This window comes from Panthera tigris, chromosome A2, assembly GCF_018350195.1.
Source record: "Panthera tigris isolate Pti1 chromosome A2, P.tigris_Pti1_mat1.1, whole genome shotgun sequence".
In the NCBI taxonomy this organism is placed as follows: domain Eukaryota; kingdom Metazoa; phylum Chordata; class Mammalia; order Carnivora; family Felidae; genus Panthera; species Panthera tigris.
In genome coordinates this window covers 31,903,737-31,926,193 of record NC_056661.1, presented here as the reverse complement: position 1 = coordinate 31,926,193, position 22,457 = coordinate 31,903,737, and the positions used below count along the sequence as shown (strand labels likewise).

Genomic DNA, 22,457 nt, shown 5'->3' with positions numbered 1-22,457 from the left:
TTCTTCACGTATTCATTTGAGGCTGTAAATAGACACTAACACTTTAGTGAATTCAGTAGTTTAAAAAAAATTCTTCTTTCCTCTATCTCCAGGAATAAGAGCAAGGAAAGAAAGAGACTGGAGAAAATAATTCTACTTATAAGGCCCTAAAAGCTGCAGTAATTTACTCTCGTTGGGTTATGCTTTTAATCTGCCAAGAAATTCTTCTTGTACAGCACTTATCTCCAATTTTCAAGAAACTGCAATCCTCCGGGATAGTAATCATTTGGGATTTTCATTTCACATGGCAGCACTATTTATTTTTCGATCGTATCGTTTCATAACGATCTCTCCCAACCTCTCCCATCTCCAAGACTTTTGGTATCTTTAGAGATTCCCCAAGAAAGGTAGAGATACTTTGCTCGCTCACCGGCATCGACAGGCAGTGAGTTTGCAGATTTAAGACATTATCTTGGGTCCCCTTCATTGGAAATTAGAAAGCTTTGTAATCGCAAGGAAAGTCATTGGATTAGGAGCACATTCCCCATGACTGTGACCCTCGCCACTCCTGCCACACACACACACACACACACACACACACACCCTCCCCACCAAATGACCCAAAGCTCCCACTTACACAGTCTTTCTTCTTAGTGCTCTGTGTCCTGCGGCCAAGGCACACGGTGGAGAAGTGTGAGCTGTCAGACGGGAACACACAAAACAGCCAGAGAGACTGAGTGCAACCCCTACACCAGACCGGAGTCGGAACGCGCCTGCCAAGCCGCACCGTGTCCTCTCTATGCCTGGAGGGCAGAGGAATGGCAAGAAGTAAGTAGAGCCATGAAGTGGGCACCTGCCAGGCATTTCGCTCAACCCCCTTGCAACCATCACATCCGTTACCCTGAAAAGCCTTCAAGCACGGTGACAAGGCTGGCTGTTTCCCAAAAGGTTTGCTGTCAGACGGCAAGCGGTTCACTCCGACGAGGGTGGGAGAGCTCCTCCTTTTTATGCAGTTCCTACGTCTGTGTTCTTGAATGTTCCAAGTCTGGCTGCCTCCAGAAAAACTGTAACAGGCCTTGGGCCAAATGCATACAGCTATCTTTCACAAAAGGAGGGGGAGATGGAAGAGATATTTTAAATATGTATATCCAAGCTTGGTCATTCTGTGTCAGCTCAGACAGCCACAGGGCAGACTCCAGGTAGGACCTACTCTGTGTTTGTCTCCTTTCCGTGACTTGGGCTGTCAAGGAGAAGACAGGCGGTCGCTTGAAGCCCCAGTTAATTAGTGAAGCATTTCCAACATTAAAAAAAAAAAAAATGACGGAATCTGAAAAACAGCTCAGTTGATGCAGAAATAGACTTGTTTTCTCCCTCACCAAGTTAATGTTTAGTTAAAGAAAACACTATGCGTCCCTGGAGAAGAGCCTGGCTAAGGAAGGTAACACTTGGGCAGGAGATAACCTCCTTTTTCCAGAACAGAATACATTGTAGAAAGGGGAGAAAGAATGTAAGAAAGCAAAACTGTGTCCATTGACTTTGGAACGACATAAAAACTACATGCTGTAAAGGGTTCAGAGATATGAATGATAAGATAGGAATTTCCCACCAGGAATGATTTTTAGAACAGGGAGAAACAGCGCCTGGTGTGTGCTACGTGCTTTATATTCTTCCCCTCGCTTAATCCTTTTAAGCACTGGGCACAGTGGGCATCACTATTATCATCCCATTTTGCAGTCAAGAAAACTGAGGCTCAGAGAGCCGACGTCATTTGTCCAAGCGTCACGTGCCCAGAAGGAGCAAGACCTGATTCTAAACTGAAACCATTACCTGATACTACAGCCGCATTTAAAAATAAGTTTACACAAGCACTCATGGCAATGCTGATGTGCATCTTTTCCAGTTGTATTGAGCTATCATTGGCATATAACATTGTATTTGTTTTAGGTGAAGACATGATGATTTGACGTATGTATGTATTATAAGTTGTTATTAACAGTAACTATGTTATACTTAACATCCGTCAGCTCACAGGGTTCCAAAATTTTTTCTGGTGTTGAGAACTTTCAAGATCTATTCTCTTAGCTTTCAAGTATATGATACAGTATTGTTAACTTCAGTCACCATGCTGTGTATTATATCCCCAGGACTTACTTATTTTGTAGCCGGAAGTTTATACCGTTTGAACCCCATCACCCGCTCACCTACACCTTTCCCATCACCTCTGGCACCATCCATCTGTTCTCTGTATCTAGAAGTTTGGTTTTTGTAAGATTCCATATACAACTGAGGTCGTATGATATTTCTCTTTCCCTTTCTGACTTGTAGCACTCAGCATAATGCTCTCAAGGTCCATCCCATATTGTCAGATGGCAGGATTTCCTTCCTTTTTATGGCTATTATATTCCTTTGTATGTATACACATTTTTTTTTTTTATTCATTCGCCCATCGATGGACACCTCAGTTGCTTCCATGCCTTGGCTGTTGTAAATAATGCTGCTGGGGGGAGCAGATAGGTTTTCAAGTTAGCGGTTTTATTTCCTTCAGATGAATACCCAAAAGTGGAATTGCAGGATCATAGGGTAGTTCTCCTTTTACTTTTTTGAGGAACCTCCATGCTGTTTTCCATAGAGGCTGCACTGATCTACATTCCCACCAACAATGCCCAGGGGTTCCCTCTCCTCCAGATCCTCACCAACACCTGCTATGTTTTGTCTTTTTGCTAATAGCCATTGTGAGGCGATACCTCCTGGTGGTTTTGATTTGCATTTCCCCAATGGTTAGCGATGTTGAGCACCTTTTCATGTATCTGTTGGCCATCTGCATGTTTTCTTTTGAGAAATGTCTGTTCGGGTCCTTTGCCCATTTTTAGTTTGATGCAGTCCCACCTGTTTATTTTTGCTTTTGACGTCTTTGCTTTTGGTGTCATGTTCAAAGTAAGTATGGCCATGACCAGTGTCAAGGATCTTACCCCCTATGTTTTCTTCCAGGAATTTTATGTGTTTAGGTCTTTCAGGGTCAAGTCTTTAATCCATTTTGCCCTAACTGTTGGGTCTGCTGTAAGATAGGAGTTCAGTTTCATTGTTTTGCATGTGTCTGTCCAGTTTCCCCAACACCATTTGTTGAAGAGACGGTCTTTTCTCCATTGCATACTCTTGGCTCCTTTGTCATAAATTAATTGACCATATATGTGTGACTTTACTTCTGGGCCCTCTATTCTGTTTCATTGATCTCTCTGTTTCTTTTAATGCCAGTACCATGTTGCTTTAATTACTGTAATTTTGTAATATAGTTTGAAATCAAAGAGGGTGATGCTTGAGCTGTGTTCTCCTTTCTCAAGATGGCTTTAGTTTTTCAGGGTCTTTTGTGGGTCCATACACATTTTAGGATTGTTTCTTCCACCTTTTGGAATTTTGATAAGGATTGCCTTAAAATCTCTAGATTGCTTTGGATAGTGTGGACATTTTCAGAGTACTAATGCTTCCAGCTGGTGAGCACAGAAGATCTTTTCATTTATTTGTGTCGTTTTTGATTTCTTTTATCAGTGTCTTATAGCTTTCAATGTACAGGTCTTACACCTCCATGGTTTAATTTCTCCCTGAGTGGTGTTTTTTGTTTTTTTGTTTTTTTTTTCTTTTTGATGCAGTCTTGAATGGGACTGTTTTCTTACAGCTGCATGTTTAACCCATGTGGAGATCAGCCTTCCTCCCAGTCCTTCCCTCTCCCTCACCCTCCTGATGGACTGCTTCCATTGTCTGTCATCGTGCCCTTTCTTTAGGACTCTCATTCTCTCTGTCTACTCAGGTTTTTTTGCTTGTTTTCCTTCCGTATTTTTTTTTTTCTTTCACCAGAGGATGGTGGGGAGGAATGGCTAAAGCAGGTAAATTTCAAGTTAATCGCACTGGAGCCACACAGGTTCCTGGGATCCCCAGAGACTACGGAATTCTGCAGTCCAGTTCATATCCCAACAGTCCTACTGTTTAGCCATGTGACTTCGAACAAGGATGCTTGATTTCTCCGATTCTTGGGTTTGCCACCTATAGAATGGGGATAATAACAACTACACAGAGTTGTTGTGAGACAATGAGAGATAATAGAGTGGTTTGGGGGTTGACACTATCAGATATGGAAGGAAGAAAGGGCTTCCTGACCTCTCGCCCCCTCAGTGTTACCTCTTGATTCTCTGTTGGTCTGGTTTCAGACCTACCCCTGCCTGCTTTCTCCTTCTCCCTCTTCATCTCGCGCCAGACTCGACCCTGTGTAACTGTTCCAAGGAACAGAAAGTAAGAGAGTGTGCTGAAATGAATCTAAGCTGACTGCTCACGCTTTAGCCAACTTTCAGAAATGCTCCAGCCAATCAGGGAAATGCAAGCTCCATTTACAATTCCTTCTGAATTCCAAAGAATAGAAACCTCGCCAAATATGCACTGAGGAAGTCCTGCCTCTGATCGTACAAAATATGCTTAGAAATGTACATCTTTGCCTACGCTCTGCAGACGGATCTTTTAACATCCTGCTTTAAATATTGCTGTCAAGCTCCACGTAAGAACAGAACACCTAAGGAGCTAGCCTGACCTGTGGCCGTATTTAAAAGTTAGAGATTAACCATTCTCACGAAGAGAACAGAATCTTTAAGCAGTGGGAAAAGCAGATTCTTACAGTTACCCACCTGCAACCATGCTTTCTCACCCGTCTGAACCCAAAGCGGAAAGTTTGAGAAAGGTGGACCTGGGTGGCAAGAGAGGATAGAGGCCTAGGGGGGTGCCCTCACGTGACACTGAATTGGCAGAGCGAGGCTTGGGGCAGCTGGAGGAGGGAGAAGACCCGTCCAAAGCCTTTGTTCCTCCTACGCACAGCATGCTGGTGGCCCTCTTAGAATGTCCTCACGGCCACAACACTTAGAGTGAGTGTTCATAGCAACTGGGCAACCACCTTAATAGGCCAGATCTCCCTTCCTGATTGCGTGCCCGCAGTCCTTGTGCGTGCCTAGGGAAGTTCTGCTGTAATCATTCATTGTCCCTAGTTTCATGATCAAAGTTATCCTTGTTAAACAGCAGATCGGACAGCACAGCACCCTTCAGACTCCCCTCAGTCACGGCCCTCACCCCTCTCTCATGTCTACTTCCCCTCCCACCCACTCCCTCTTCCACCATCTTCCCTCAGATCTGCTTTGACTTGGTTCCCATCCACGAGTGACACCTCGACCTGATGTCAGTGAGGATGCCAAGGTCCAGCCTCACAGCCGAGGCCCTTGGCACCCACCTCAGAGCCGTCCTTGGCACCCACCTCAGAGCTCTTGTTTGCCTGCTGAGTGTGCATTTTTCCCTCTTGCCTCCCCCTTGTGGATTGTCAAAGCCCACTTGTTTGGGGGCAAGATGTGTGTCATGCTAGGCACATAGGGAATGGCAGCCCCCTCGTTTTGACAAATAATCCAGGTGTCCACCTTGAGGAGCACAGGTTCTCCATAACCACAACAGCAGGATCATCGGGTACGCTTTTCTCAGTCATACAGGTTGCACACTGCACAACTCTGGGGGTACCGTTCCCATAGGTTACAATACGAGGGGCATCCCCCAGACTTACACAGTTCAGTGGTCGATACTGATGATAAAAATAATACATCTTTTTGTTTATTAAGCTAGGGACCAAGCACTATATTGAGTGTTTTTTATGGAAGACCTCACTTAACCTTTCCATAACTCTCTAACGAAGTAATTAAGTTTTTATCCTCACTTAAAGATGAGGAAACTTGAGGCTCAGATAGATTAATTCATCCAAGTTCATGCATTCAGTAAGTAATAAGGCTGGGATTTGAAGCTTGGAAGCCTGACTTCTGGAACACGCGCTCTGAATCTTTATATTCTCCTCCCTCCCGTGCCAGCATTCATCTGAGGCAAATTATTTTATTTCCTTCTTAATGGCTTGTCTAGCCTCTCACGGAAGCCAGAGTTGGCATAAAGTCCAATTCCCTTTATTGGGTGAGCACCCCCCCCCACCTCCTTCAGAACATGGAATGCTTGGTCCACTGGGTTGGCAGTCCGCCCCTAAGCCAGTGGGGTCAGTCTTGATGGTGATGGAGCATCTCACTGGGCCTCCTTTGTTGGGAGGCCTGGTACCTACACAGCAGGGAAGAAGCACCCGTGTGCCTTCAGGATACCCTAAGAGTAGAGTCTGGACTTTTAGATATAAGGCGATGGGGCACCTGGGTGGCTCAGTCGGTTAAGCATCCGACTTCGGCTCGGGTCATGATCTCGCGGTCCGTGAGTTCGGGTGCCGTGTCGGGCTCTGTGCTGACAGCTCAGGGCCTGGAGCCTGTTTCCGATTCTGTGTCTCCCTCTCTCTCTGACCCTCCCCCGTTCATGCTGTCTCTCCCTGTCTCAAAAATAAACGTTAAAAAAAATAATAATAATAGATATAAGGCGAGACAATTAGAGAAGAGACAAATGCTGTATCCAGACACGACTCCAGGTTTTTAATATCACTTGCCAACTTGGGGCCAGGTATTGGACCTTTCCAAGCTCACACCTCCCCACCAATAACTGCGTGAGACTACCCTCCTCTCAGCTCTCCTGGCACCCCGAAAATACTCTGCTCTAGCAGTTAGCACTCTGAATTGTGGTTGCCTGATTTCCTTGCCTACAGTGTCACCCGTTTGAGGTCAGAGAGTTTGTTCGCCAGAGTTTTCCTCAGCGTTTAACATAGTACCCAGAGCACTGAACACACTTGTTGAATAAACGTGGACAGCGGGACCAAAAAAAGTTGGAAGGAAGGAAAGAAAGGAAGGAGGGAGGAAGGAAGGAAAGGAGGAGGGAGGGAGGAGGAGGGAGAGAGGTGGGAGGGAAGACATTTATATATCAATACCTTCCTAAGTCCTCAGAATCATGACATTCTAAAATGTCATTTAAAACAGTCAAGCAGACTGTGTTTTTCCTGTAAGAACAGATAGATTATTTTCTTGCCACCCTGCCACGGACACGCTATGCTGTGACATGTCTGGCCTTCGCAGAGCTTCCCACCCCGTGGCTCTTTGGCCCAGTGCAGAGACTTGGACCGTGTGCTCTCATACATATTAGGATTCCAAGGGCTTTTATTGAGATCAACTGCAGAATGATTCCCAAGTTTACCCCCTTAGCCCAGAAAAGTTAGAAAACGGCAGGCCTCTGGTCAACCTGTTGCAAAGATTTTATGAAGTTTGCAATAGGGTGTGTGGACAAGGGCCAGATATTAACTCTATATGATTCCTTCCCTCGTTACTTTGCTCAAGAAATCTTTACCCGGCACCTACCAAACGCTGGGGTCTGGGCATCGGGGACGCAGTAGGGACAGCGACATTGCTGTGGGGGATTGACTGACCGGTGGAAGAGACGGAAAGCGAGCAAACAAACATGTTCTGTGCAGTTGCCAAGTGTGAACCGTGCTGTGATGGAAAGAAGCAAGGCACTGAGATACAGACAAAGAATGACAGGCCAGTCCTACCTTCTTTAGGGTGGTCGGAGGTGAAGGGCAGGGGAAGATGATTCCAGGTGGAAGGAAGAGGACAGGGTCCAGCCCAGACAAAAGTGCAGCATGGCGGGAGCAGAGCAAGTGAAGGACCAGAAGGCTGAAACAAGACTGGACCTGCGGGAGCGCCCAGATTAGGATTCATAGGCCAGGGCCAGGGTTTGGGTTTTCCCCCAAGCAGTGTAGGAGGCTAACAAGCGCCTTCGGAAATTCCCATCTCGATTCGAACCGAGTTTCAGCCCCAAACTGCGGTGGTCGGTCCCCAGCCCGGCTTCCCCACGACATTCACCTCCAGCCTCCATGCACGCTGAGCCCTGTCCTGAGAATGTCCCCTTCTCCTCCTTGCCTGGCTAACCCATCTCTTCATCCACTGCTTGGGCACCCCTTTCGGCACCATGGGAATTCTAGACCCTCGCCCTTACTCCTCTCTTGCTGTCACAGTTGTGGGACACCTTGGTGGCTTCTTTTCGCCATCCTGCTCTGTTCTGAAACCCGCACCTGCTCCTCTGGCCATACGAGGCAGCCCTAAGTGTTGAATGCCGATGGTCACCAGGTAGCCGGCTGTCCTGGCATATGGACAGCAAGCTGGGAGTAGCAGCCACCTGGGTGTCATAACAGAGAGAGAACATGAGTAGGAAGATGTCAGGGCTGTATCCCAGGGCCCAGCACAGAACTCGGTCCCCCTGCAAATATCGGTTGAATGAGTGAATAACTTGGAAGTTATCAAATATCTCCATAGTCCTATTTCTGCCTTTTTCCCTTATGAATATACTGTTTGGGGGCAAGAATGTCCCAACTCCACACACCTGACTTTAAAATGAGCTTTGAGAAAGAACCCATTAGTAATTTGAAGGCTGCTTTTTTTCTTTTTCAATTTAAAGCATCGTTAGAAATTGATTCGTAATTACTGTTGCTTATCACATAAAACTCTGCAGAGTATACACAAAACACTGTGCCATCAAGGTCCCCACTCGTTCTGTCACTCATCTGTCCACACGCTGTCTGACAATGGTAGTCTCGCATTGGAAACGACACGACAAATGACTTTGTCCGTGAACAAAATCGACAGCCTTAAAAGGTAGACCATGTAAATATGAAATGATTTTTTTTTTCCTACCCATGGTTAGGGCATCTCATGAAAAAGTGTAAAGCAACTCCATTACCATGTTTAAGGAAAGGCAGTTTCTACTCCCTGCGTTAAAGGACCCTCTTTAGACCATTACCCTGTGGCCAACCTACCTGGTTAAACAAAATAGTCCCTTAATAGTTTACGGTAGCTCTTCCTCACTCTCAAATGTCGACAGCTATTTTCCTCCTGTTAATCTCAGCACATTTAAAGGCATATGTAGCCTGCAGGGTGATGAGCAAGCTACCCAGTTTAGTGCAGCCCCGTGACCCGTGGCTTGATGAATTATAGTTATTTCTCAGAGCTGTAACGAGAGTCGAGAAAACCTTTTGGAAGTGAAAATGAGGCTAGTTGAACTTCCTGGCTGTTTTTAGAACATAGAACATAGAACATAGAAAGAGTCCTTAATTCTGGGTTTGGTGGGCAGTGATATTCCCAAAAGCTGGTAAAATTCAGGAGCTTGGGTGGGTTTGCTTTCTGTGCCCCCAGCCCCCGTGCTCTAGTTAGGACCCCAGGAGAAAAGCCTTGCCAGGTGACTTTCAGAGCTGCTGTTGACTAATTCCAACACCCTGGACGAGTCACTTATTTACCTAGCTTAATTTTTCTAAAAGCAATGTTCATAAGGTCTCCCAACTAACTCCCTTCTCCACCGTCGGCAAAAGAGTTTTCATGGTAGTTAACCTTTCCTGGACACCAAGGCAGAAGCCCTTAAAAAGCAAATAGGTGTCTAGAAGTCCTTGCATTTCTATCGAAACTGTTACTTATTGGCACAGATTAGAGCCCGAGGGATTAATGAAGAAGACACTGGAAGGTTTAGTCCAGTTTGGGCCGCTCAGTAATCAGGATCTGAGTCACCTAAGTCCCGATTTTCTAAGGAATTACTTTTTCTCCAGGCAGTTAAGTGTTTCTTCTGCATTTGTATACACATCATAGATTAACCACGGCTTTGTTTTGCTTTTGAACATTCAGTGGCTCTGTAACTCATTTGGGATTGTGTGTGTGTGTGTGTGTGTGTGTGTGCGTGAATAAACAAAAGTGTTATTGCTTCACACTAGTACCCAGGACACTCCAGAGGAACAGAAAACCCCAAGCTAGGGTTGACCTAGGGAACGGGGGCTCAACCAGCCTCCCAGACCCTTTGAAGTGATTTGCTCATCTGCACTCATCGCCTCAGAGAACTTTCAATTCATATTTGTGCCCCAGAAAAATTCAAGTGACTCCACATTCTAGACGTGGAGGTTCGCTTCCAAGCAGCAGAAGCTATGAGTTAAGTTTGCAAATGATAAGGGGTAGCAGGACACATCGCATCTCCCTTTTACTTCCTAAAAGAACAAAGTGGCTCACAAAAGGCACGGGGTATCCCAGATGACTCAGCATTTCTACTCCTGGGGTACACCCCGAAGAATTGAAACCACATGTTCAAACTTGGACATGAGTGTTCATAGCACCATTCATAATGGCCACGAGGTGGAAACAGCCCAATGTCCGTTGTCATTTGAATGACCACAATGTGGTATAGCCACACAACAGATGGTTATTCAGCCACAGAAAGGAAGAAAGTACAGATACATGCTACAACATGGATTGACCTTGAAAGCAGTATGCTGAATGAAGAAGCCAGTCACAAAAGGCTGCGTATTGTATGCCATTCATATGAAACAGCCAGAACAGGCAAACCGCTATAGACAGAGAGCAGCTTGGTGGTTGCACGGGCTGGGGGTGGGGGAGGGGGGGTGGCCGGGCAGTTGGGGAAGCAAGGAGTGACTGTTTCATGGGTACAGCGTTTCCTTTTCGGGTGATGAAAACGTTCTGGAAGCACATAGGGATGACGATCTTACGACGTTGCAGATGATTAAATGCCACTGAATTGTACACTTTAAAATGATCGAAATGATCAATGTTAGGTTAGGTTAGGTGTATTTTACTGCCAAAAAAGCAAGGCACAAGACATATCTGCAAAGACTTTTCAGAGTCAGACTGGAGTCCAAACTGAAATGCCTGTGGGACAAGGTAGGTAATAAAAGGGAAAGAGGTGTGAGAGGAGAAAAAGATAGGTGGGGGTCCATGGGTCTCCCTAAATAGACTTAAAAAATTTTTTTATGTTTATTTATTTTTGAGAGAGAGAGAGTGCAAGAGAGCAAGTGGGGGAGGGGCAGAGAGAGAGGGAGACACATAATCGGAAGCAGCTCCAGGCTCTGAGCTGTCAGCACAGAGCCCGACGCGGGGCTTGAACCCATGAACCACGAGGCAATGACCTGAGCCGAAGTTGGGTGCTTAACCGACGGAGCCACCCCGGCACCCCCTAAATAGACTTTTGAGAAGAGAAAGTTTAAAAGATACCATGCTACCCACAATTCTCGGTTGTTGTTAATGAGTTAGCTAAGGCCCAGGGGCTATAGGACGTGTAATCCCTGGTGTAAAGGAAACAGGAGTCCCCAGATTAGCTCACCGTGGATCTCCAAGGTGGTTTACAGTCTTGAAATGCTGGGACACGATAGATGCTTTAGATAGGACGGGCTTTGGGAAACCTTTAGCACACAGATAACCAGGTTAAACTTCAAAGGTGGGTGTGCCGTTGGTTAAAGCGAAGAAGATAGGGAGCTTGCGGACAGCATAGAGAGGGTCCTGGAACAGCACGTACGGCTTGCTCTGTTTTCCTCACTTGGTGGATGGGAATAAAAAGATGTGTCCCATCTACCTCACAAAGAGTTGTTTGATCTGGGGCAAGGCATTTCGGCTAAGTCCCGGTTTCTCCATCTGAAAAATGGAGATTGCAGTAATCTTTAAGTCTTAGCTGTCTCCGTCCTCAACGTCTGTCTTTGCTGCTAAAATATAAGCTCCTCTCTGAGGGCTGTGCGGTGCGTGTCCGTTCTTGTTGACCCGGGACCCATCACAGGCCCTGATGCTAGGAACTTGGTGAATATTTCCCAAGTGAATGAGGGATGAGAGCCCTTCATCCTGGAGGAGAAAACCCAGTCAGTTGGGGGCAGGAGGGGGGGGGGGTGGGGAAGGTGTCACAGTAAAGCAAAGCCTCTCAAGTCCCGGAAGGGGGACGATTTGGGAGAAATGAAATTTGTCCTTCATGCTCCCCTGGAGTCGACAACTAGGACACGAGGCTGCGGTCTGCAAATTGGTGTGTGTAGTCGTAAGATAAAATGGGCCACCTGGACACATAACAACTTCCCTGACTCTCGAGGTATTTAGACACCGTTTGATAATCATTTAGCTGTAAGTTTTAAAGAGACTCCATGTTTGCGTGAGTAAAGTCGTCAAGCCGTAAGGTCCTTTCCAAACCTGACATCCGTTCATTCATGCTTCCATTCCTTCCCTCCAATAGCCACTTATCAAACACTTATCGCTGTGCCAGGAACAGTGTTGGGAATAAGTGGGATAAGACAATGAGTCCTCGGATCATGCCTCCCCTCAGAGGCCTCACATTCCTAAAGGGTAGACAAGACAGGAAAATAAGTCACCACAAAAACAGCATATAATAAGCCATTTATTAGCTTTCCATATCAACACCTGTTCTGTCTGTCACGAACAGTGCACCAAGACATGTGGCGAGGGCTCCAGGTACCGCAAGGTGGTGTGTATGGATGTGGACAAAGGCACTGAGGTTCACGGCCTACGCTGCGACACGAGCAAGCGGCCTGCGGACCGGGAGAGCTGTAGTTTGCAGCCCTGCGAGTATGTCTGGATCACAGGAGAATGGTCAGAGGTACGTCCCGGGGATTCTGTAACCGCCTCCAAGACAGCGACGGCCTGAAGGCAACAGAGTGACCTCTGGGTAGGAACGGGGGAGACTGGGACCCACCTGCCAGTTCCACCTGCTGGGGCTAGACCCCTCCCCCCATGTGCAAGGTAGGAGGATGCCTGAGATGATCTCTCGGTTCCCCTCAGTCCTGTGATTCCCCTTGATGTCCTGTTGGTATGATAAAGGAGGAATTATCACAGGGCCTGCTAGTTCATGTGATGCCTGTTGGTGTCTGAAGAGAGTTAACATAAGAAGATGCCTTTCGCATCGGGGAGACAACAAGGAATGGCAGAGACTGTGGCAAACGAGCACGTCCCGTGTGATGGGAGCAGCTCCCTCCCTCTCCAGCGGAGGCCATGCAGAAATGTGGGTCTGGTGGTACCAGACCTGAGTTTTCAAGGAGGACAAAAATCTGAACTTTTATGCGGGGTCTCCTAACTTTAAAACGTGGACTCCAATTTTTTATTTGAAAACGTTATGTGGGGCAAAGCAAACCTTTCCGTGGGCCAGATACGGGCTGCCTCTTTGACAACCTCTGATCCAGAGGAACCAAATGATTTTCCAACGTATTCAAGGAATCAATTTTTTTTCTTCTCTTCTTTTGCCCACAATGCCTAATCTAGAAACTTTTTATTACTAATAGACCAAACACGATCACGTTGTTTTCAAACCTCGTAACACTTCTTAAATTTATTTATTTAAATTCAAGTTAGTTGATGTACAATGTAGTCTTGATTTCAGGAGTAGAATTTGTGATTGATCCCTTCCATATGGCCCCCAGGGCTCATCCCAACAAGTGGCCTCCCTAATGCCCGTCCCCCATCTAGCCCATCCCCCACGCACCTCCCCTCCAGCAGCCCCTCAGTTTGTTCTCTGTATTTAAGAGTCTCTTATGGTTTACTTCCTTCTCTGCCTCATAATATTTTCAAAGACTGAAAGACCTCTAACATCCAAACCAGTTGTCATTTGCCCAAAAGGAGTTAGAGGTTTCGGAATTACCTGGGCTCATAGCAAAGTTTCACAGGGTAGCGGTTTCATATTTCAATAGGAGGAATATTTGCATGCAGACGATATGTGTGTTGGGTGGTGAATGCTTCCTTCACTGTAGCTGGCCTAGAGTCCTTTCTAACTATGTCTCCCCATCCTTCTTCTCTTTGCTCCATTGACTTTTGCCTCCCCTTCCTCACCCAGGGGACATCTGGCAATGTCTGGAGACATTTTTGGTTGTCACAAGTGGAGGAAGTGGGATGCTACCAGCATCTAGTGGGTAGAGGTCAGGGATGCTGCTAAATCTCCTGGAGTATGTGGGACAGCCCTCCCCCACCCAGCCACCCCTCCTCCCCCCCACACACACACAACAGAGAGCTATCTGGCCCAGATGGCTGTGGTGCTGAAGTTGAGAAACCCTCCTTTACCCCGACTCTGCATGTTCTCCAACTCTTAAAGAGTGGAAGGGAGACATGGTCCAAATCATTAGGAAGTACATTTACCATTGGCTAGCCAGGAACCTGGGAGTCCAGATGCTTGCTCAAAATAGTCCTTGACTTTGGGTTTGAGGCATAGGTTCCAACCCATCCAGATTCCAAGGAGGGTCTGGGGGAAGGCGTCTGGGGAGGGTTCCTCTCTTCTCTTCAACTCACTTCTCCCCGGTCCTCATCAGGTGTGGTCCATAACTTCTGGTTCTCAGGTCCGTAACTGCCTGGTTCCCCACCAGGCAGGGAAAAGCCTCTCTCGCTCCTCAGGCCTCTGAGCTCTCTGAGCTCTCCTCTCTGCCTCCTGGAGGCCTCCTCTTATTAGTTTCTGGCTTACTTCTTGGTTGTTCATCTCTCTGGAGTTTCTACACTTATCACACTGCAAACATTGGCCTCTTCACTTTTCATCTTAGCCAGTCTTTTGTGTGTTGTTATTATTATGCTAAAAGAATTGCGATCTAAGACTGAGTCATGTGACTCCTGTAGCTTTATTTTAACCTTAATCTTAACCCCCCAACAGATGAGACTTGGAGAAGATCCAAATCTTCTCCAAAAAAAAAAAAAAAAAAAAAGTCTTCAGTATTTCTGCAAAATCTCAAGTGTATCATGGATTAAAAACTCTGGAAACTTATAGCAAAGTGGAGAAGGTTTGGAGATAGGACCTCACATGGATGCAAGGGCCACTGGACCAGAAATCCCTCTAGAAAAGCTTCTGGAAAAGTTCAAGAGCCACAGCAAGCCATGCCTTCTCTCTAGGACCTCTGTCCCCTGGAGAGTTGAGTGCTTTTCTCTGAGCTCTCCTTGAATTTGAGCAGGCCTGGGCCAGATGGGAAAAGAGCACCCCATCACCCCTGGCTCATCATGCATTTCTCGGCTTAGGCCTGAAGTGCATCATTAATGCAAGGAGCGCACATTCTTACCATTTCATCCTGCTTTACTGTTATTTTCACATTAGAAAAGTAATATATGCTCATAATGAAGCAAGCACATGACCCCCCAGGGCATGGAGAGTCAAGAGTAAGAGCTTCCCTGCCTCCCTCCTCCCCGCCAGTCCCCCTCCTCCCTCCCAGCCTAGACAGACCCAGCATTGGCTGGCGATCTGCCCACACACGAAACACCCAGACCAGCCTCGCCCTCCCCGGTCCTGGCCTCTGCTGGCTCTTCAAGCATTTGAACAGTGGCAGCCGAAGAAGGAAGAAACATGCACAACATTTCCAGGTCTCGAGCCATCTGAAAAGGAAGGACCAGGGATGCTCCGTGTGCCTCTGGCTGGGCCTGTCACCCCCCTGCCTCCAGGACCTCTTCAAGAGGTATCTTCTCCCTGGAACAGGTAGTTATAGGAGACGAAAGCCACGTGGCTGAAAGCACCAGCTCAGGAGACGTTAGGAAAGAATGACACTGTGGCTTTTAATAGCTAGTGAGACCTCCTGGATGCTCCCCCTGGAAAAAGCAGACCACACCACTTGCTGCGGACTGGGTCAGGGTTTCATCCAGGACACCTCCGGCAACCTTTGGTCTAGAGAATCCTGATCGTCTCACTTAATTTTATGTGACACCTTCCCAGGGGATGGCCGGTTATCTGACCACATTGTCTAAAAAACACCATCAAAACTAAATTCACTACGATGCACTTTTATTTTCTAAATATATTGTATCAAGTACTTAGCGTGGGAGGTCGAACCTACTTGAACATGGCGTCAGTAACCAATTAGGTGTCTCATCACAGGAAGGATCTTGGACGCTAGTAAGACGTCCTCTCTTTCTCCTTTGGCGTGTTGTTTGCATATTTGTAAATGCCGTGTAATGATGGTCAACAGGTAAAGTGACTGCCTGATCTGGTTAGATAGGCAAAGAGATAGGAGAGCAGAAGGGTGACATTATCGGTCCAGACATATGGGCAGGGAGAGCAAAGAGAGAAGGAGAGTGAGTGCGGGGCAGACGGGAAAGCAAAACGAACGGAGCAGGAAAGGAAAACTGCGCCCAAGTCCCCTTTTGGCTAAGTGCTTGGGTTTCACCTGTAACTCAGGTGAGCTGTGACACGCCCTCCTCCCATCCCCCGTGGCCACATCTCCGGTTTGGAGAAGCATGTGCAGTGGGGCTTTGGGGAGCGTCTAAATGGAACCAGGGACAGCTGGAGCCTCCTCCCCTCCTCCCCTTGAAATCCAAAGCAAGGGCTCAGGGCGCCCCGTCCCGCAGCGGGGGCCACACTAGATCCCCGAAGGCGACTTTTAGGGTTGTCTGTCCGCGGTGCGCTCGGGGCCTGCCGCTTGCAATGCACAAACAAGCTAATAAAGTGAGAGCTCTCTGCAGCGTCGTCCGGGGTCAACGTTGGATGTGGGGGTCAGGGGCCTATTGTGGGCTGCCCCCAGGCGCTGCTCCAGCCTCTCCTCCCACCCCCTGTTTTCCCAGTGCTCAGTGACCTGTGGAAAGGGCTACAGACAAAGGCTCGTCTCCTGTAGCGAGATTTACACCGGGAAGGAGAATTATGAGTACAGCTACCAAACGGCCGTCAACTGCCCGGGCACTCAGCCCCCCAGCGTCCATCCGTGCTACCTGAGGGAGTGCCCTGTGTCGGCCAGCTGGAGAGTTGGCAACTGGGGCAGCGTAAGTAGACTGTTCGGTGATCAAATGGGAAAGCTTTGGGATCCCAGACTTCATCTTAGACATGTCCTGCCTCGGCCGTCCCGAGGGAGCCTCCTTCCGGGAGGGATGCTGGGAAGACACTGGCGTTAGCACCTCGAGGTGGGCTGATGGGAAGAGAAGGTTCTCTTCTCGTTCGGCAGGGTGGCCAAACCCAGAGCTTAGAGCACGGGCTCCGAAGCCAGACGCCCGCCCTGTGAATCCTGGCCCTCCTACTTGCCAGTTGAATGAGAGGTGCAACACTTCCGTGTCTCTGTTTCCTCATCTGCAAAATGGGTGGTGGTGAAGAAGGGACGAGTTAATATGTAAACAGCTCGTAGATCATAATAGCACACTTCACGTTACGCGTATTTTACCACGATGTTTTTCCACACCAGCTCCCGGAACTCTGTCACCTAGTAAGAGTTACAGAAGAGTTCGTTGTTGCTTCCGCGGTTAGGAAGTCAGCAGACTCTGGTCCCTCTTCAACGGGAGTATTTCACTGCATTAGGCGTACAATAAGCGAGAACATTTAAAATTGCGACTGTCCTTGGAGTATTGCCACCACCCCCTGGCTCCTGCCTACTAGGTTCTCAGTGTGGCCAAGCGATGAGACAAAGTACAGGATCGGTTGAAAGGGGTTAGGGTTTGAATCCTGGCTCTACCATGACCTTGAACAAGTTTCTTGACATTTGGGCCCCAATCTCCTCTCTGTAAAAATAGAATAATGGGAGTACTATCTCAGAAAATTTTTGTAAGGCTTAATGAGAAAATTATATATCGGATATATATGTCATATATATAAGTATATATGTTATGCATGTAAATATAAATACACAGGTAAGATACCCACATATATGAACATGGATGTATAACGCTTAGCACAGAGGCTGCTCCACTGTAAGTGTTGCACATACGTCAGCATTTGTTTTTAGCAGCCTAGGGTCTGAAATGACACCTCGGACGTGGAGCTGTGAGCCCCGCGTCACTAGACCCCAAGCCTCCCGGGTTCCGGGGCTGCATCACTGACTCTGGTCTGCCTTCCAGTGCTCAGTGTCCTGTGGTGTGGGAGTGACACACAGATCTGTGCAGTGTTTAACCAACGAGGACCAGCCCAGCCACTTATGCCCTGCCGACCTGAAGCCAGAAGAAAGGAAAACTTGTCACAATATCTATAACTGTAAGTGGGCCAGCTGAAGCCCTTTCTCCAGAGCACGAGGACCAGGGTTTCCTTGTTCGTTTGCCCACCCTCATTGGAAATAGAGAATTTATAAGATAAATAAGTGCTGGGGATGAAATGCACAGCGTGAAAACCATAGTCAACACTGCCGTATGCTACGTTTGGAAGTCGCGAAGAGAGTAGATCCTGAAAGTTCTCATCAAAAAGGAAACAAAAACCATTTTTATGCATCTATCTGTAGGAAATGATGGATGTTAACTAAACTTAGTGTAACTATTCACAATCTGTAGAAGTCAAGCCACTATGCTCTACACCTTAAATCTATACACTGCTATAGGTCAGTTACCTCTCCATAAAACTCAAAGAAAAAAAAAACATTTACCCCCCAAAAGGGAAAGAATTTATTCTAAGGAAATTATCCCCCCCACCCCGCCTTTTCAAGCTGCAAAGTGTTAGTGTGAACAGTATCATTCATTCCCCAGGCAGACAGCAGGGGGATCCGGGAGCATCACACTCCTTTTGTACGTTTCGTGGTTTCTAGGTGAGTTACCCCAGAACTGCAAGGAGGTAAAGAGACTGAAAGGTGCCACCGAAGATGGTGAATACTTTCTGCTCATCGCGGGAAAGCTCCTGAAGGTGAGTGATGCATATCAGTCATTATTTCTAGAATGATTGGAGAGTGAGTCGCCCTGGGTCCCATGGTCTCACCTCTGAGCTGCTCTTCCTAGGTTATTTCTGGCCTCTCTTTCAGATATTCTGTGCAGGGATGCAGTCTGACCACCCCAAAGAGTTCATAACCCTGGTCCATGGTGACTCAGAAAACTTCTCCGAGGTATACGGGCACAGGTAGGAGCGTTCGGGCTCGGAAGGGCACAGACAGCTGGAGATGCCCCAGAAGTAGCTGCCATCCTCACCAGAACATTCTCTCCGTGACGTAGGCTGCACAACCCAACCGAATGTCCCTACAACGGGAGCCGACGGGATGACTGCCAGTGTCGGAAGGACTACACGGCAGCTGGGTTTTCCAGCTTCCAGAAAATCAGAATAGACCTGACCACGATGCAGATAATAAGTAAGTCCGGTAGAATGTCACGGAGAAGGGGACGTGCCCATTCCTCTCCCCATTCAGCCAGCGAACTGCACAGCGCACACTGGCCGGGGGCAAGGCTCTGAGATGCTGCGGGGGAACGAGATGGGTTGCCTTGCCATCCAGTGACGACAGCTGGGGTCCAAGCTGCGTGAGGGCGGGGTTGGCTCCTTTCCGTTTTCCTGCTGTACAGCCAGTCCCTGGAAGGTGCCTTGCCCAGGGCGGAGCTCCCGTGAGATTTGTGAGAAATCAATGCGTGGAGTAGGTGAAGGCCACTAAAAGGGGACCACTGCAGTGGGGGGAGTCAGGACGGCATCCCCCAAAATATGACACTGAACCTGACATCTTAAGGTCAAGTAGCAGTTAGCCAGGCACAGGGTATCGGCGTGGGGAAAGGAAGGGTAGTAGCAGAAGCTCTGAAGGGAGAAGACAGAGCAGCTGCACGCCTTAAAGAGATTCTGATGGAATCTTCCATTCCCCCAACCGCCTCCCCCTGCACAGTGCACACACATGCAGGGGCACACGGCTAATTTTATCCAGTTGTCGATTTACAGAAGAGAAGCGGACCATGGGCTTGCCTCTTGTAACCAGCCTCCACGCGAGCTGATTTCATCCTGCAGCCAACACTGCCTTTTCGTAGGGACGTTAATCACAGGCGTGGTTGTAGATAGCTGAACGATCCAAACGTGTTCCCTCGAATAGAGGAAAAACAGAAATAATGAATAATTAATTTTTCCTCATTACCGTTGCTCCCGTAATATTGCATTGCTTTCCCCTCGAGGTGGATGAAACTTGATTTGTACCAAGCTACTTTTTATCGCCTTCCGCAAGCCTGATGGGGGCTAAAGGCAGAGTCTGCAGTTTTTCCGCTTAGAAAAACACTCCAGCTGAGACTCCGGGCTTCGGTGTGCTGTGGCCACAAGGGCCCCTCTCTTTGCGGGACAGGGAGCTCAGACTTCCTTCCCACTGGAGCTCGGTTAACTGTAGAAAGATGAAGGGCTGTTCCCGAAAGGCAAGGCAGGGAGGTAAAAGCGGCCTCTCCTTCCACCAGCAATGGCTTTTGCGAGATCCTTGCTTCGACTCCTCCTGCTCTGTGTAGAGCTGCTCTCCGGAGCTATGAAGAGGTTAAAAACACAAGCATTGTTTTCATTGGATTTTTTTTTTTAAACTCCAAGGTAGCCCCAAACTTGAGAACCTGCCATTAATACTTTCAAGATGAGGGCTCTAACTGCGCCACATTTTGGCAGGCATAGTGCATTGGCCATGGGAGGGCAGCTAAAGCCCCAGGAAGTAACTCCTAAGTAGCTGGAGATACTTTTGTAGCCGATTTCTTCCCATCCTTACAGCTGGGAGGCTGTACGTAGGAGACTCACAGCCATCCAGTGACGCTTACCTTTAATGGACGTGATTCACGTATTTATTTATTTATGTGAGAATCAATTCCAAAGTCATCTTAAACCCCCCTCTTGGCTTCCAAAGTCATCTTAAACCCCCCTTTTGGCTTCCCTCCCATGGAGAGACCGTGCAGATAAAACCCAGGGAGCGAGGCTCTTGAACCACAGATCCAAGGGGGAAAGCAGTGCACATCTGGATCTGTTGCACATCTGGGTCCGTTTGCTCACTAATGACACTTCGGGTATTTTTTTTCTCTCCGCTCTCCCTCTTACTCTTTCTCTCACTATCCTTCTTCCCTCCCGCCTCCCTGTGACTGTCCTATCCCTTCTGTACCTTTTCGGACTTCTCTCTTCTCTCCCTTTCTGCAAAACCCCGCAGCCACTGACTTACAGTTTGCCCGGACCAGCGAAGGACACCCTGTCCCTTTTGCCACAGCCGGGGACTGCTACAGTGCGGCCAAGTGCCCGCAGGTATGTGCTAAGGGCTCCCCCCACCGAGGACCCACGTCCCGCCCTGCCCGCAGGGGACCCCTGGCTGCTTCTGCTCCCGGGAATACAGTTAGAACAGCTGCTCTGGAGGGCAGTTTGGCCCCCTGCAGGAAGTCTCAGAGATGCTCTGAGCTACTCATGTAGCCACGCCACTCCTAGGAGTGTTTCCTAAGGAACCACTCAGAGCTACATGCAGCAAAATGCACCTGCTATAACGGTAAACATCTGGAAGCAGATTAGGCATCAGAGGGCAGGGGCTTTGCTTAAACAAACCGTGCTGGTTCACAGAGTGAATGTTATACAGTCAGTGACAGGCCGGTATAGGCTTCATGACTGGCTCTTTAAGAAAATCACAAGTCCTGCTTTGTAGCATTTTTGCCAGCCTCCCAGGTGTAAATACTCTCGCTCCGCCCCACCCCCACGCCCGTAACTGATTTCAAGCCACCAGCGTTATGTCCCCAAATGGGGAGTCCGGCAGAAATGCGCACGATCGGCTCTCGCAAGCCAGGACAAGCGCGCTCTAACCCACCACCACGGTCAGCCGTTACAAATTGTAAACGTTGTGTGACAGAAAAACTGCTATCCCTCCTTAGATGTATAAAACGTGTAGTGTCCAGACGAAGGGCAAGTTTACCATCGTCTGCTGGATTTGCTGTTCAGCAGAGCCGCTCAGCGGCCATCTCATTGCCCGGCCACACTGCCACACGCCCTTGCCGCTCTGGAGGTGTGGATATTTTGAAACGCGCTGTCGTAAGGATCTGCCTGGCGCCACTTTTGCAAAATCGGCATCATCTTTGCAAGAAGCTGCGGCCCTGAGAAGGCGTGACGAATTCCGTGATTCAGGCCAGAAGAACTTGGCCCCAGTTCTGGCTTTGGTTCGAAAGGGGTCCTCACGAGGCCGTTGCTAAACTCTGGGCCAGGAGTTTCCCACTCGGCCCCCCGGGCCTTCAAAAGTCTGGGGACCAGGACGGGGAGCTGCATTGGGAATACACCATCTCCCCAGGATGGGTTTAGGCCCAATCAGAGACCATCCGAAGACAAACACATCTGAATTTTCTTTTAACAAAGTGTTTTCTCAGCCCCCAGCTTCAGAAAGCAATGCTAAACATTTTAGGGAAGTGAAAAGGAAGCTCTCAGGGAGAAAGAAAATAAACAAAGGACATAATGGTAAAAGGGGGCCTCTCCTCTATTACCCAGGAATTGAAAACTTTTGAAGTGCTGTTTCTTTAGAGCAGCAGATGACTTCAAACACCCCACTGGTGTGGGTTGCATTTTAACAGCTAATAGATTAGCCCTGTCCTGCCTTTTTCAAAAGTCTAAGGATCTTCTTGTTTCTCTCTGCGCATCTTTGGGGAAGTTTAGGTAAATGAAAGGTAATCTGCATTCATTTCTTTTAATAATTCAGAGACAAATGAACGTATTGATTTGCTAAATCCTGACCCTGAAGCAATTGCTAAATGAGAAAACCCAAAGCCCATGAGAAGCTAATTTGTATTTTTTCCTAGCCTGTTCTTCAAGCCATATCAGGGATTTTCAGAACTCAATCCCTTAGACATTTATTGAGCACCAACTCCATATACTGATGAAAGCCCTGAGTTTTGCAGACGGGTTTTCCAGGAAAAGGTCCAAAGAAGCACCCTTGTGCGAGGAGCTTTGGAGCGGTTGGCCCCTCCTGTGACCTGCTGATTGCACAGAAGCCAAAGGGAATGTGCTGTTTCCTCCTCGTTCACACTGTGGCTTTGGCGACTTACTTAGCAGTAAGAGCAGGTCCCCCAAGGGCCCTCAACGGGAAATGTAGCCAGAATGTGTTTTCCTCTTCTGACCACAGGGGATGCGGCGTTACTGTTACTGATGCTGGA

The 22,457-nt window shown here is 48.0% G+C and overlaps 1 protein-coding gene and 1 long non-coding RNA gene across 3 annotated transcripts in view; one reads left to right on the top strand and one right to left on the bottom strand.

Annotated features, from left to right (window-relative positions):
• Positions 1-22,457, top strand: part of ADAMTS9 (ADAM metallopeptidase with thrombospondin type 1 motif 9) — a 161,006-nt gene that overhangs the window by 124,067 nt on the left and 14,482 nt on the right. For both annotated transcript variants that reach the window (XM_042979355.1, XM_007084435.2), the window contains 8 exons: positions 634-807; positions 12,148-12,321; positions 16,239-16,433; positions 17,496-17,628; positions 18,170-18,264; positions 18,380-18,474; positions 18,567-18,700; positions 20,489-20,580. In XM_042979355.1, the coding sequence (XP_042835289.1) occupies positions 634-807; positions 12,148-12,321; positions 16,239-16,433; positions 17,496-17,628; positions 18,170-18,264; positions 18,380-18,474; positions 18,567-18,700; positions 20,489-20,580 (1,092 nt within the window). The remainder of the gene's footprint in view (positions 1-633; positions 808-12,147; positions 12,322-16,238; positions 16,434-17,495; positions 17,629-18,169; positions 18,265-18,379; positions 18,475-18,566; positions 18,701-20,488; positions 20,581-22,457) is intronic.
• Positions 726-8,812, bottom strand: LOC122236694. Its single transcript, XR_006214887.1, has 3 exons — positions 8,717-8,812; positions 880-1,074; positions 726-782 (listed from the first exon to the last, which is right to left on the bottom strand). It is a non-coding gene; the product is annotated as an uncharacterized LOC122236694 (long non-coding RNA).